Source organism: Pleurodeles waltl, chromosome 4_1 (genome assembly GCF_031143425.1).
Source record: "Pleurodeles waltl isolate 20211129_DDA chromosome 4_1, aPleWal1.hap1.20221129, whole genome shotgun sequence".
NCBI classification, from domain to species: domain Eukaryota; kingdom Metazoa; phylum Chordata; class Amphibia; order Caudata; family Salamandridae; genus Pleurodeles; species Pleurodeles waltl.
In genome coordinates, this window is record NC_090442.1 from 426,567,256 (window position 1) to 426,581,881 (window position 14,626).

At 40.5% G+C, this 14,626-nt stretch overlaps 1 protein-coding gene across 2 annotated transcripts in view; it reads right to left on the reverse strand.

The window, feature by feature from the left end:
• Positions 1 to 14,626, reverse strand: part of SEMA3C (semaphorin 3C) — a 480,273-nt gene that overhangs the window by 46,050 nt on the left and 419,597 nt on the right. For both annotated transcript variants that reach the window (XR_011202287.1, XM_069228681.1), the window contains exon 15: positions 3,734 to 3,891. Coding sequence is in view for 1 of the 2 variants with exons in the window: in XM_069228681.1 (XP_069084782.1) it covers positions 3,734 to 3,891 (158 nt within the window). In the remaining variant the exon portion in view is untranslated. The remainder of the gene's footprint in view (positions 1 to 3,733; positions 3,892 to 14,626) is intronic.

Below are 14,626 nucleotides of genomic sequence, written 5' to 3' on the forward strand. Positions count from 1 at the left end.
TTAAATGACTCCTTCAACCCTCTGAGCATTTGCAGATGCCTTCCTCAACACTACCACAAACATCATCAAAATGCACAACAATCTCTGCATCTGGGAATCCATAAACATTTGCTCTCAACTTGATTCAAGTGTCTCCTTAATATGACACATCATAGTGATGGAATATCGTCCCATCACCTGGAGCCAACACATCATCTCTTTCTATGCCAACTTCACTGTAAGCACTGCCCCTGCTCCATCTGACATCTATGCATTACTTACGAAGCCTTTAACCATGTGCCTTTCTCTTGTTAAACACAGTAAATTGCATGGCAGCCTGCTCACTGCCTGTTATTTCCATTAGGCTATTGTAATTGTAACTCATAACACTTTAACAATGTTTCAGTAACTTATATAGCACAACTACTCAACAAGCTACAACTTGCAGCAAAATATAGTGTATTATTAATCACATAGGTGAAACCTAATGCTTTTACTAATGCTTGTTGCTCCCCCATGAAGTCAAGCCATTCATGGATTATGTTGTGTCTGTGAGGTGTGTGTATAGCGCAAACTCAGTTCATATGCAGAGGAATGCTTTACAGAGTCAGAGGCAAGTATACAGTCAGCAAGTTGGCAATTCACAGGAGAGGGTAGCTGGATTTTGACAGTGAAAGTGGACTTTCAGTGCACAGTCATGCAGCGTTCCTTTAAGTGGTGTGTCATAAGCTCTTTCCTAGATTGTAGCATTGATGGAGGCGTTTATAATGATATGGGGATGTTGATGTAGAGTGTGGGTGCATAGATGGCTTTGAAAATCAATCAATCAATTAATTTTCTTTTGGAGCATGACCTGTCACTAATGAGGGTATACACGCACTGTCAGGGTCCAGGGTCTCAATCAAACAGCTAAGTTTTCAGTGTCCCATGGAGCTCCTGTAGAGTAGGGGAGGTCCTGTGGTGCAGAAGGAGGCAGTTGAAGGTTTTTGGCTGCAAGATAGGAGAAGGATCGTCCTCCTTCTCTGCTGTGTTGTATGCAGGGGGTGTGGGCCTGCACAAGGGAGGTGGAGTGGAGGTGTCTAGAGGGATTGTGGAATCTTTGTCGGTGGTTGATGTAGGCAAGTCTGGAATCATGCAGGGCCTTGTACGTACGGTTGATGACATTGAACTGGAATTTCTTCTCAACCAGAAGCCAGTGGAGTTTTCTGAGGTGGGGGTGATGTGGGTGCGATGTGAGAAATTCAGGATGAACCTTGCTGCTGCATTTTGGATGGTCTTTGAACTAGGTGGGCCTCGATTCCCAAGCAAAGGGTGTTTCCATAGTCCCGTTAACTGGTGATAAGGGCTTGGGTGATGACCAGTCTTATATTTTGTAGAACCCTCTTGAAAATATTATGCAACATACATAGGATGAAGAAGCAGGAGGATGACATTGCATTGACTTTGAACCTCATAGTGAGTTTGCTCTCCAGGATGATATTGAGATTCCTGGTGTGCTCAACTGGGGTTGGAGTGGGCCCCAGTTTTGTGGGAGGTCTCCCAGGGGGAGTTGTCACTTCAGAAGATCAACACTTTATTCTTGTGTGTGCTGAACTTGAGGCAGTTATTCCTCATTCAATTAACGACCCTAGTCATGCTTTGGTGGAAGTTGATTTTGACGGCAGTGGAGTTTTCGGAGAGGGAGAAGATGAATTGCATGTCGTCTGCACAGGATATAATGTTGAGTCCATGAGATCTGACTATGTTGGCAAGGGGATACGTAGATGTTGAAGAGGGTGGGGCTGAGTGATGAGCCTTGAGGAACTCCGCAGATTAGTGGTTTGGGTTCAGAGGTGAAGGGTGGTAGGTGGACTTATTGTGTTCTCGCATTGAGGAAGGAGGCAAGCCATCTGAGGGCAGCTACTTGGATGCCTAAGTTGTGACGTCTAATGATGAGCTTGTGGTGAGAGATAGTGTCAAAGGCTTATGAGAGATCAAGGAGGATAAGGGTGTCTGTTTCTCCTTTGTCAAGGAGGGCCCAGATGTCATCTGTTGCCATAATCAGGGCTGCACAGTCATTCTCAGGCTGCCTTTAAGTAGGTCCTGGGAGGGGCACTAGGAGGTGGTGGGCAGGGCTGGCAAAAATGCAGGTAGGAGAGGGGAGGCAGAACGAGGCAGGAGTGGGAGAAAGCAGTGGGAAAAGGCCAAAAAGGGGCAGCAGCAAAAGTGGACTAAGAGGACCCAAGGAGGGCAGAAAAAAAGCAGAAAGAGAGAAAGCAAAAAGAATGAAGGAATAAGGTGAGAACAAAGCAATAGGGAAAAGACTGAAGTGGAGAGTAAGGAAAACAGCTGAGAAACGGGTGGGAGCAGCAGTAAAATTGGTAGGAATGAAAGAAGGAGCACCAAAAAGGGTGGGAAAGAGAGCAGGAAGAGCCTCGAGAAGAGAGTGAAGCAGGAAGAGGAAGAAGAATGCAGCAGAGGAGAGAATGCTTGGAAGAAGTCAGATCCTGGAGCTGGCTGATGGCCAACAGAGGTAGGTGGAGAGATGGACCCGGGTAGATCAAGAAGGGAAACCTGTGGAGTGCCAGCAGGGTAGGAGAATTATAGTAATGTTTCTTGGGTCCATCAATGAGGATACCCTTGAATGAGCAATTATGGGGACTAGGAGGCTCTACAGAAAGCTTTGCATCATCTAAGTGCAAGAGTGTGTGAGCTTGAAGGGCAATTCAGAAGACTCTGGGATGGACACTTTTACTTACTATAGTAGACAGAGCTGGTAAAAGGACCTTAAAAGCTTTGCGCTAAAAGTCTACCCCAAAGCCATGATGCTGAGTTATTCAAATATGTCTCATGGTTATTCTGCCTTCGCCATATTTGTCTTTTCCATTTTATCTTTCATCAAACACAGGATTTACATTTTCAAACAAACTAATCCTATTTTCCCTTGCTTGTCCATAAAAATATTTTACTTTATCCAAACTTATCAACATAGTTCTCCATTCACTGCATCAGTAATCGCTACTGCTCTGTTTTCATCATTCCATTCCGCTGTTTAGAAACTGAGCCACATATGACTGGCTGCATGCAATATCCACACAATTTTCTTGTAGACTAGTGTGCTTCTTAAACATGTATATAAAGGGACAGCAAGCTGATACCAGCATTCTTGTCAGTATAAATAAATAATTTAAATGACTATTTTAACAGGGGAGGTTGAGACGGTAAACATTATTAAAACATGTATCAATCAGTTCTGTATACCCAGGCATTTTCTCAGTAAGCGTAGGCAATCAATTACATTTTTTAAACATGTTAACAAATTGATATTGATTGATATTTACATAAAGAATACTTTGAGGGGATGAGCCATATCCTACAAGTATCTGTCTCTTGGTTATATACCATACATGAGCAGTGATGAGCCTGCTAAAGCCTTAAAGTCTATAGTATTACTGAAAACAGGAATGGTATATAGTCAAGATGAAAGACAACTACTATAGCACACTGCACAGTGTGTAGCAAATAGCACTACACACTTTCCAGATGTTGACAGGTTAGTGCCTGGAGCTGTGCCTTAGAATGCATTCCGGGCACAAACCACTTCCACCACTGCATTCCTTGTGGTGCTGTTGTTTCTAAGTATCAACATCTGTGGGGTGGTAGACCTCCTTCAGAACAATTTACCAAGACTACATACTCAAAAAATCTATTCCACAAAGACACTCAACACAACCTGCACTAATGATATTTGTTTGTGGATGGTTGCTTTGCTCACCTTTTTCCAGTGGGGTAAAACTTGGAGCAGGATTTGCCGTCCCAGGCACAGTATGGATCCCTTGCAAGGCAGCAGTCCGCGCAGGCGGTGCCATAGATGTGACAGCGGTGCAGAGAGATCTGCGTAACACCCTCCTCCGAGCTTACGTACAGTTGTTGCTGCAAAAGATGAAATTAAACATGTTTTGCATTTACGTGGAAAGAAGCAAGTGAAATCCTGCCCAAACACACTACTGCTATTCAACCTCCAAAGTGGATGCAAAACTCAAATAATTAAATTGAAGCTTGGACGCCGGATATTGAGGAATGTTTCCGCGAATTCCACTGTGAGGCTAACCACTGAAAATAACCGCAAATCCAAAATAAACATAATTCAACAATGTTTAGAACTACCAAATTACTTCTTTCCTTTTTACAAATTTTGGAAAATGATGATGAAGCATTTGAATATATTCAGCGAAATTACAGCTCACTCTGCTCAGCTGGCGCGTCGGGATAATGTTTGTGTGTGTGAATTTGATTGTAGTATTTGTTTAAACAGATTTTGCAGTATTTCAGGTTTTCCGCCTTAATTGTGTAGCATTTCAGGGTATTTTCATAAAATCGGTTAAGGAAGTGAAAGAGGAGACTTCCGCAGTTAATTTCAAATATTTCCATGCGCTGTAGATGTTAACAGCCGAACACTGCCGATCAGGAGCATTCGACGTGACATTTTTTAAATTGCTGTTAGGATTTGCCCCTGGACGGTAGTGACTCATTATTACACCATTATTTCCATTAAAGGAGCAAAATCAGACTCAATTTTCACAGCAGAGACATGAGGTTTAGGGAAGCAGCCAAAAGCCTACCCCCTAAAGCCATCCTCATTGAAACCATCTTTGTAGCTTTTTAGGACAACTCATTCCCCCTGCTTAGCAGCTCTAAGTATTCAATGCTGAAAGATATCTCAGTGCTGTATTTGTTATTCATTTCATTTCGTTTTATTTTTATGGCACTTGCACCAAGGAGCGTAAGACTGAAAAATAGAATTTCACCGAAAAATGTTATACACAACTAAATCACCCCAGATATCATGTTGGCAACATCAGAGATACGAAATGGACAATGGGTAGAGAAAGCTCTGGAGTGTAAATAATCTTTGAGAATGGAGTGAAGGCAGCACAGGATTGGTCCAGGTGTAGACTGAACTTCAGCCTGGATAATGGTGCAATGTACGCATGCACACGTTCTGCTTGCTTTAGAAGGGAGAAAGTGCAGATGGATGTCTGCGAATTCGAGGTCACACGTTACTCACATTTGTATGAATTGTATATTCTATTTTTTGCCGAAGTTACACTTGTGAGAAGCATGGTACATATATTTGCAACAATATCATCATAAATATTGTGTCCTAAACACCGTTTATAAAATTCCTAGTGTCGTTAATAGTAAAACATCTACACTCAAAAGGACATATTTGTGAACAAGTTTTAGAACACATTAATTATGTCAAATTATATTTCTGTCAGTGATGTTCTGACGTAGACCCCTGGCATTCCCATTAATGTCGGAAAATAGTGATCAGAAAAATGCAATACAAATGTCGGGAACTTTCCCTTACAATTGTAGCTTCTGGACATTCAAAAATATATGTAAAGGCATTTCCACATTTTCCACAGATTCAAATTTCAATTGAAAGCGCAACAGTTACTCCAGTTTTCACTTGGTGAATATAAGTGGAAGACACAGGTTACAGAAAACAGTTGAACTGGTAAGAAAAGAATGCCAACCCCAAAAAAGATAGTCCCATTTCGTAAACCTAAACACGCTTATTTTAAGGAGTGCGTATAATACAGGTACACAGAATTCGAAAAATATAGACAAGCAAATGTTTCTACAAAAAATCACAATTTACACATTTGAGCAGAAAAATTTGTGAACAACACAAAGAGGTGTAATTTAATAATAGTTAGAGTTTTGTAAGTTACGTCCATTGTCGTAAATAAGGCTTACGATTGTTGACTCAGCAGACAATCAGAGATATATAATTTCATAGTTCAGGAGGCAATAGTGAGAAATTATGATTAAAAGATTTGAGATCAGTGAGATGAGCTGACATTAAGAAAAAAGAGAAGCCAAGAACATACAGAAATTGACAGCATGTGCACCTAAGAATGTGAACAGAATATCTGCAAAGTAAAAGCTGATCCCCCTAAAATCTGGTAGGTATGGAGTGGTGATGTGGGGCCACATCATTGAGTTGGGGACTCACTATTTTAGAACTTGATACAACCATTCCCTCCTCCATCTCCCTACAAAGTGAAGGAAGGTCAGGCAAAAACGAAACAGAATGGAGGGAGTGGGAAGGGTCCAGGAGGTCCCCTCCCTTTTTTTTAAACAAATGTCCCTGGGACTTGGCCCACTCAGGGGCTTTATAATATCAGAGAGCGGGAGCCCGCACTTCATTTTTATTTTTATTTTATGGCAGATCCACCGCAACTCTGTCTGTAAAATAAAAACAATGCTTTTTAGCACTGGGTGGGACCCTTTGGGACCCCACTACCAGAGCTAAGGGGACAGGGTGTTCCTGCTCTGGTCCCTTTTCTTTATTTTTTACGACTTCTGTTGTTGAAGTGTTATCAGCCAATCAGTTCTCAGCACAATATCAGGAGGGGTGGCAAATTCTTCGCGTCCCTATATATACAAATTTGGATTTTCTTTAATTTCTCTAAAACTACTGGATGGAATTACACCAAAATGAAAAAAAAAAACACTCTTTTGGACCAGGACCTACTTTACTCCCAAATTTGGTGTAATTCCGTCCAGTGGTTTCAGCGCTTTCGCTGTTCAAAATCCCAAGGGAAAAATGAATGAATGGGGAAAACATGTTTAGAACCACCCCTTGTCTTTCAATCTTTCTGTCTAGTGCCTGACTTCCGGCATATGTTTACCTACATTCACATCAACCTTACATTTGCTACATATACGGACATCATACTCAGCAAACATACTGGCTGGTTGCATAAAGGTCTCGCTTTAGCTCACAGCCACATCTCACTTTCTTATTCACAACCCTAATATCAGCAAGTCCAGAAGCTGTTTGCAATGTAATCATAACCATGTGTTCTTCATCATTGTTAAGAACGTGCATCACCTTCATTTTTAGTCTAATAATGTGTTTGAATTCAAGACGACTCAGTTCTTGAGTCCGAATTTCACCACATTCACTTGGGGGGATCATGTCCACTCCATAATATCTCATTGTTCTCCAGGTGTCATCTTGGCATCAAGCTACATGGTTAGTTGTTGCATATGTCAGGTCACAATGTTTCACTGCTCGTATGTGTTCCAATATCCTCTAATTTAACATACAAGTACCTCCAACATAACGGAGAGTACAGGCACATTCAATTTTATAAATCACATACTGCGAATTGCATGTTATTCTATTTCTGAGAGGAATTGTCTTTTGGTCTCTGTTCAGGATGGTATGCATGTTTACTCTTGTCACTCTTTTTGTGTGATCAATGTTTCAGTGCTAGGTTTCAATCTCACCTTTTGTAGGCAATTTTGCAGATCCCTCTGTTTATAACCTCTACATTTCAATCTTTTTATTGTCTCATCAAATTTATCTTCCGCATCTAAATCCCTGGAACAATTCCTTCTCATCCTTAGCAACTCCTCATATGGAATGGTCCTGATTAGTAGTTTTGAATGCAAACTTATTCAGTGTAGGATGTTGTTTGTGGATATTTGTTTCTTATATGGTGCAGTGTGGGTTTTCCCTTCTTGAACATACACTCATACATCTAAGAAATGTACACCGAATCTGCTAGTTGAGCATGTGAACTGTAAATCTAGATAATTTTCATTCAAGTTTTTAACGAACTGCATGAACTCTCCAGTATCATCATTCCAGATTAGAAACAAATTATTGATGTAACTGACGAATACAAAATTTTCTATAGTGCTTGTTGGTTGTTGTGTTCCCCATACAATCTACTTCTCCCCCCATACCTTTGTTAAATTCACGTAATATAGGGAAAAGGAAATGCCCAGGACAGTTCTGCACTGTTGTTGGCATATTTCATGGTTGAAGAGGAATACATTGTTGGTTAGGAAAATCTCAATCAAACTTAAAAGCATCTTCAAATGTTATAGTTCCTCCACATTTGATTGCCTCAAGTCTTCAGACCCATCTACTTTTCTTTCTCTGACTTCCAAGTCGGAGGATGTATTTGACAATCTTGCTGTATACTGGGGATAAGAGTTTTTTTCCTAGCACCCAACAACGTTTAAATAAACTGTGTAAATATTTCAGAACATAACAGAATTACGGACAACATTCTATCCATCTTTCTGTGTAATCCTTTTGGAATATTGATCCTCTGTTATGTGAATTTGACTTACAATCCGTAGACATTTCAGAAAGTGAGTATTTGTTATTTTGATATGTTGGAAAACATTGTAAATCATACCTGGTATTGTTGATGTACTGAAACTCCTCCATTTCATAAACACTATTACATTCGGTTTTACTTTCGTTACATTTGGGGTATTTATTGATTAAATGTTGAATAATGTGTGGAATACAATTGGCTTCCACAATAAGACCAGCAGTCCTGATTTGTTCTGTCTGATAGGTAAACCTGGATGTTATTGTGGAATCCAATTCAGATGCCAGTAAATTGCATTATTAATTATTTTTAATTTATTTGTTTCATTGTAATTAAATCCCTTGTAGCCATCCTTGCTTATTTATTTGAAGTACCCAAACCCACAAGAGGATACTGGGTCACCCTCCTTAGCATTGATGGTATCTATGTAGTGCAGCACATTCCTGTCCCTTCAAAATGCGCTGGTGCAATTTTGTCTACCTTGCTAACTAACTAAGGCACACTTGCATCACACTTGCATCATAGTGCAATGGTTTCTGCGCTGTCTGCAGTATTGTTTTAGTGCAGGAAGGGGTACCTTTCTGCACAAAAATAATCTGGGGGCCTTTTTCCTGTTGTGTGTGTGCTGCAGAATGCAGGCTGCACAGAAAGAGGAAAAATGAGGAGACATGAAGATATTGCTCCTTGTTGTGCCTCCCCAGGGGAGGCGTAAGGCTTTGGTGCATCCCCAGGATCATAGGCTCTCGGAAATCTGGGGATGCGCCAAAATCCATGGGTGTTGCATGGGAAAACCCACCGCAATGCCCATGGAATGCCTCGTTGGCACAGAGAAAGGCAATGCAACAACTTGAGCTGCCGTGCCTCACTCCATATCTATGTGGCAATTCAAAGACACGCAAAGTGGCTTTGTGTTACCTCAAAGATATGGTTCAGAGATGTGCGCTGCCGCTGTGTCACTAAAAGTGACACAACCGTGGTGCCAGCCTCACCTAAATATGCCCCAAAATATATGTCTACAGCCTTTAACACAGTGCCATGAAAATCCATTCTTAAACACTTGTTTGTTTTAAAAATCGCTTTTCGCAGTAAATTGGTGACTTAAGGCTCAAAGCAACTGTCTATCTGAGCTGGGGCCTCGCTGCTTATACTATTCCTAGGCTGTGGTTATGCAGGGGTGAAAGGATAAACAACTCCAACTTCTAACTTTGTCAGTCTCTCACAATCACTAAAAATCTCGTAGAAAAAATATTTTTAAGCGGCGTTTTACCTCGACTCCTTACTTGAGTGGACTTCTTCCCTCACTGAGGTAGGGAGAACATTCCACGGTTAGCTTTTCATTATGTATTTTTATGAGCGTTTATGAGCACGCCTTGGAATTTGCTTAGAAACAGATGCCTCCCTTTCCATTAAGAAAGTCGGAAAGGTATAAAATTCACTCTCCACCAGTAGTTTCTCTGGTGTGCGTTTTGAAAAATAAACTCATGAACAGGATTTCCACGGATGGGGGTGTTAGAGGAAATACCTGCGCCTACTAAAATGGAAAGTCTGAGGCCTTGCACCCGTAACAGAAAACCACTTTTGTGAATTGTCTCGTATTTTACGGGGTCTAAATTCGCTATATAACCAGATTTCAAACTTTTTCAATTTCACTGAAATATAGACGGTTTTAAGGTGGCATGACTTTTCACTGCCACACTCTATTCATATAAACTGCAAACATATCGTGTGCTAGACTTCGTTTGGCGTGTGAAGCAGCTCTCTCTACGCCTCGTCTTAAAGCTGTAGACAGGTAGGTATCACACAGGGATGCAGGTGACGTCTACGTGTGGTAATATAATAAAACGAGACATGTATGTGTGGTTATATCATAAAACGAAGGCTTAATAAACCTCATGCACTTTAATGATTACTTTCGGTTTCGCCAGAAATAAAACCTCTATGGTAGCCTTGGATCATATTTCCAAGTGGAATTTAGATGTCACAGAATAAAGTCCTCTTTGTCTCTTGTGATGCTCCAGATAGTGACAATAGAAATGCTCTCTACAGAACAAGAGGTAACACAAGGGTAACGTTATTAAGGGACCTAACAAACACGAGTATTTTGTTCCTATACACATTTTACAAAACGATATGGTAACTATGTTTTTGCACTTTTTGAGTAAATTGTAAAATTTGAGCAGCAGAACGTACTATAACAATCTGCAAAAAAGACATGTATTGGCAAAGTCAACAGGTCTCGGCTCTAAAGAACCAAGCTATCGGCTGTGCCAATACTTTTGCCAATGCAATGCTCACATGGGCGCCAAGATGAATGTGCACGCATGTCTCGTAATGTTAAAATAAGATTTCTATCTGAAAAAAAAAAAAAAAAAACATTCCGAAATTGCCACCGAAGCGCCCACTTGCATCGGGATACTTGCTCACACATTAGTCTACATACATGACGGACCTTTTTTTTAATTTACTAATCCAACAGGGCGGGGTCCATGTTGAAATGGTAATTTAAAATGTTTATAAAGTGAAAAGTGAGAGCGAGTAAACAGCAAAAAAAAAAAGAGTGCCCTGGCAGCGCTTGAACCTGCTGATCTATTGAAAAAATAATAATCTAAAAATGTGACACAGGGAATACGGGTGGGAACATGACAGGAAGTAAGTGCAGAGCATCCAGGGAGTTGAAAGAGAGAATGTGGGGGAGGGGGTGGAAAAAGTAGAGGAAGTAAGCAAGGAATCTCACACTCTCCCATTGAATGCTCAATACCAAATTGAACAGTTACTGATAAAGTCAATAAGCCTCATATTTTAAAAAGGAACATTGGCAAAGTCAATAGGCCAGGCTGGCTAAAACTTCCATCTTTCAGTAGGGTGGAAAAAGTAAGGCTTGCCATTTACGGTGCTCAGAAATGGCAGCAGCTGGGCATGAAGTACAGGGATATTAAATAAGGGAAACAGAAAAAGAGAAGAAATAATAGAAAGAGATAAATGAGAAAAAAATGAAGGGCGAGATGATGAGTTGGAGAATTAATTGAAATGAAAAAAAAGAAAAAGATGCCAAGAAAGTAGAAAGAAGGGTGTAAAAAGCAAAAGGAAATAAAGATCAAACAGGAAAAACAAAGAACAATATGTGGAACAAAATGAAAGAAACAAAATAAATTAAAGAGAAACAGAGAATGGAAAGAGAAAGAAAAAGGTTGAGAGGGACAAAAGCAGACACAGGAAATGAACGAGAGAAAGGTAAGCAAAATGAAGACAGAAAAACTGAGGACGATTTTACATAAGGGCTTCAATGGAAGATGATTGGCTACTTAGTGGACAATTCTTAATTTTAAAACACAGTTCCATTGGAAACCTTCCTGCATCCTGTGAGCAATTCTCCCAACTGCACTTGTGAACTTCACCTTGTACTGAGCTCCACTCTTCTATTTATATTCCTACAGTATAAATAGTTAAACATAGATACATATATAGATATTGGCAGAACAGCATTCATTAAAACTATGGCATAAGGAAACAGAGATTTGTGGATTCTCCCTCGACAAATTTTGGGAATTCTGTGGATGAAGTAGTGAATTTTAAATCCCATTGACAAGACCTGGATATGATTCAGCAACCATTTTGTGTTTGTAGAGGGCTGGGCTTTAGTGATTCCCCCGAAAACTGAATCCTCTGGGATCTATCATACCCATATCATCCTCTATCAAACTATCATACCCATATCTATCCTCTACACATGGATTTTATGTTTCTTTTATAATGTTTGATAAATGTATAGAACAGAAAATGAAAATTGTTGATCCACATGAAACTTAAATTATGTTGGTGTAATTTGCGAATTTCGAGTGACACTTTCAACAGGAAATTCCTCGAAATTACACCATTATGTCATGTCAATAAATTACTCTGCCATTCATGGCGAAATTACAGCATTAGAGTAATGTGAACACCCATTATGTGAGCAGGTGTTGTTTACAGCAATTGTGATTTTTAAACTATTATTTTATTGTGAAATGCATCTGTGTGTCAAGAATTGATGCAAACACACATTTCACACTAGAATGCACATTAAATGAAGGATTTGCATTTCTTTCCTGAAATTGTGCATAAATATACAAAAGCAAATTATGCAAATTTTGCATGCACTTAGATATTTCAGATACTGTGTTCTGACATCCTGAAAAACAAGCGACCAGTGTCATGTTTTAAGACTGGGACATGAAACAAGGCCAATAAGAAATGTGATTATTTTTTTGGGGTGGTTAGACGCCCACCTCAAGCAAATAATAAAACAAACTTGTCAGGGTGAATCCCAAAAGTTACTAAAATAACCTGCGCTTAACCACATGGTAGCTATGGTAAAGTACAGGCAGGCTTACTTAGGGCGAGGTGTAAAGCATTTATGCAGTGCCAAAACAGTACTATAATCAAAACATCAGCCAATAAAAATCTCAAATAAAATAAAAAATAAAGTAAGATTAAAGAATGACACCAAGCAAACAAAAAACCAGCAAGGGGAAATGGAGAAATGAGTTTTTAAAGTTTTAGGGAGGTTAGCCCCAAAAAGCAATAAGCACTAATACTAGTTTATGGTTGTGGTAGAGCAGGGAATAGTTGCACTCTGAGGCCGACTGCGATAGATCTCAAAGTTGGATAAACCAACCAGGATCACCCCATCAAGGATGTTACCTTTGGACTGAGTCTGCAAAATGGAGGATAATGTCTTCCAGTGGGGCAAGGCAGCAGGATGCATCTGGAAAAGTTGATACAAATTCAAATCCAAAGTCTGATTGCCATTGGATGCAGGCATCCGCTAAAGCTGTTCGCTTAGGTGGGGGGAATTTGAATTTCCTGCCCACAGGGGTCCAACCGTTGTCCAGCTTCTTTCCGAGCCTCAGGCTGATCAACATTTATCTTGCTGGGTCTCTGAAATGGGGGTCCTTTCTTGCTAGCAGGCAAAGTCTCAAGGTATATCCAAAAAGGGCTACACAGGGTTAGATACCTTCTTGCCGAGTGTTTGTGAAGAGTCCCATGAAATGGATTTTCCGCTGCAAAGAATCTCTAGGGAGGACTAATCAGCTTCTTCAGTCCAACAAAGTCAAACCTTTGCCAGATTGACTCTGGTGGTTGGTACAGCTCCTCTGGCAGCTGATGGTAAAAATGTATCTCAGTCCCAAAACGAAGCCAGGGTAAGTACCTTTTTACTCAGCTCTTCACCTAAGGCTCCCAGACTTCAGGGGTTGTTATTATGACTTTAGGGCTTGATCTAGCAAAGGCCATGAGCAGAGCCCAGTGCAAGTCCTGTAAGGAGTAGATAGCTGGGAATCTATGGAAAAGTGGTAGCTCAGCTTTTTGTGACTCTATAGCTACACATGAGGTCAGCTCACTCACCTATGGAGTCTACTTCTTTGTCCGAGTTACAAAAGAGAGCAGATCTAGTCCTTCAGAGCTCCTTTCTGGTTACAGCAATCAGGTCCAGTACTCTTCTGATATTCAGTAGGCCTAGAAAGGGTTCTGAGGAGGGTTCATTGAGGTGCCACACTTATGAGGCGCATTAGCTAATTTGTGGGGGATTCTCATTAACTAAGTAGACAGAAGTTAACAAAATTAATCCTACCCATTTTTCCAGAAGTTCCTGTTTTCCCGACTGCAAATGATAGCAAAGTGGACCTTACTCCTCAAATTCAAAATGGGAGAACTCTGCCTCCGTTGTGCACAGCTTTTGTGTTCACCTAGAGGTGTGGCCAGGGAATTAAGCAGGACCCTCACATGTGCCCACTCCAAACAGGTTTTAGGGGCCACTTCCTTATCACTGGGTTTAGAGTCAGCCTGGCTATTGTGAACCACAAAGGCTTGACTTCCTCCAGGTGTGACTTTACATCTACTTGTAAAAGGACAGGCCTCACCTTGCTCGCTTTTAAGTTAACAAATTTCCTAGGCCCAAACCAAATGTCCTTACTTCAAGGGGAAGAACAATATTACCCCACACCCAAGCTATTGAGAGACATAGGCCCAGGTCAGTATGCCTGCTGTGGGAGCAGGTGTTATACCTCATTGCTTGGGAGGCACTGCAATGCCAGCTGTCCTAGGCTAATTCTGAGTCACCTTACTGGGGCTCTGGCAGAAAAAGTATAACTTAACAAAAGTTACTTTTCCAGATATTTAATTAAAATCTGACTTCATCACTTGATTAGATTTTCATAAATATGAGAATATACTTGTAATGACTAATGTAGCAATTCCCTGTCAGAAGTTACAGATTAAAGTTTAAAATCTGCACTTTTAAATTTTACCGGGCTACAGCTATAGGTAGCACAGTGAAAAAAGCTTTTGGAGACTGGTCACTAGGTGAGCATGCCAACTTTAATTTCACACATGTTTCACTTTTAAATATCAAGTGCCCTTCCTTGTGGGCAATAAGGTGTACTTAGGGGTGACTTCTTAATAATTAAAATCAGAGCTTCCCATCTACCAGAAAGGGTAATTTTGACAGATTGTACAGCAAGTTTTTAGACTGCTGCAGTCAG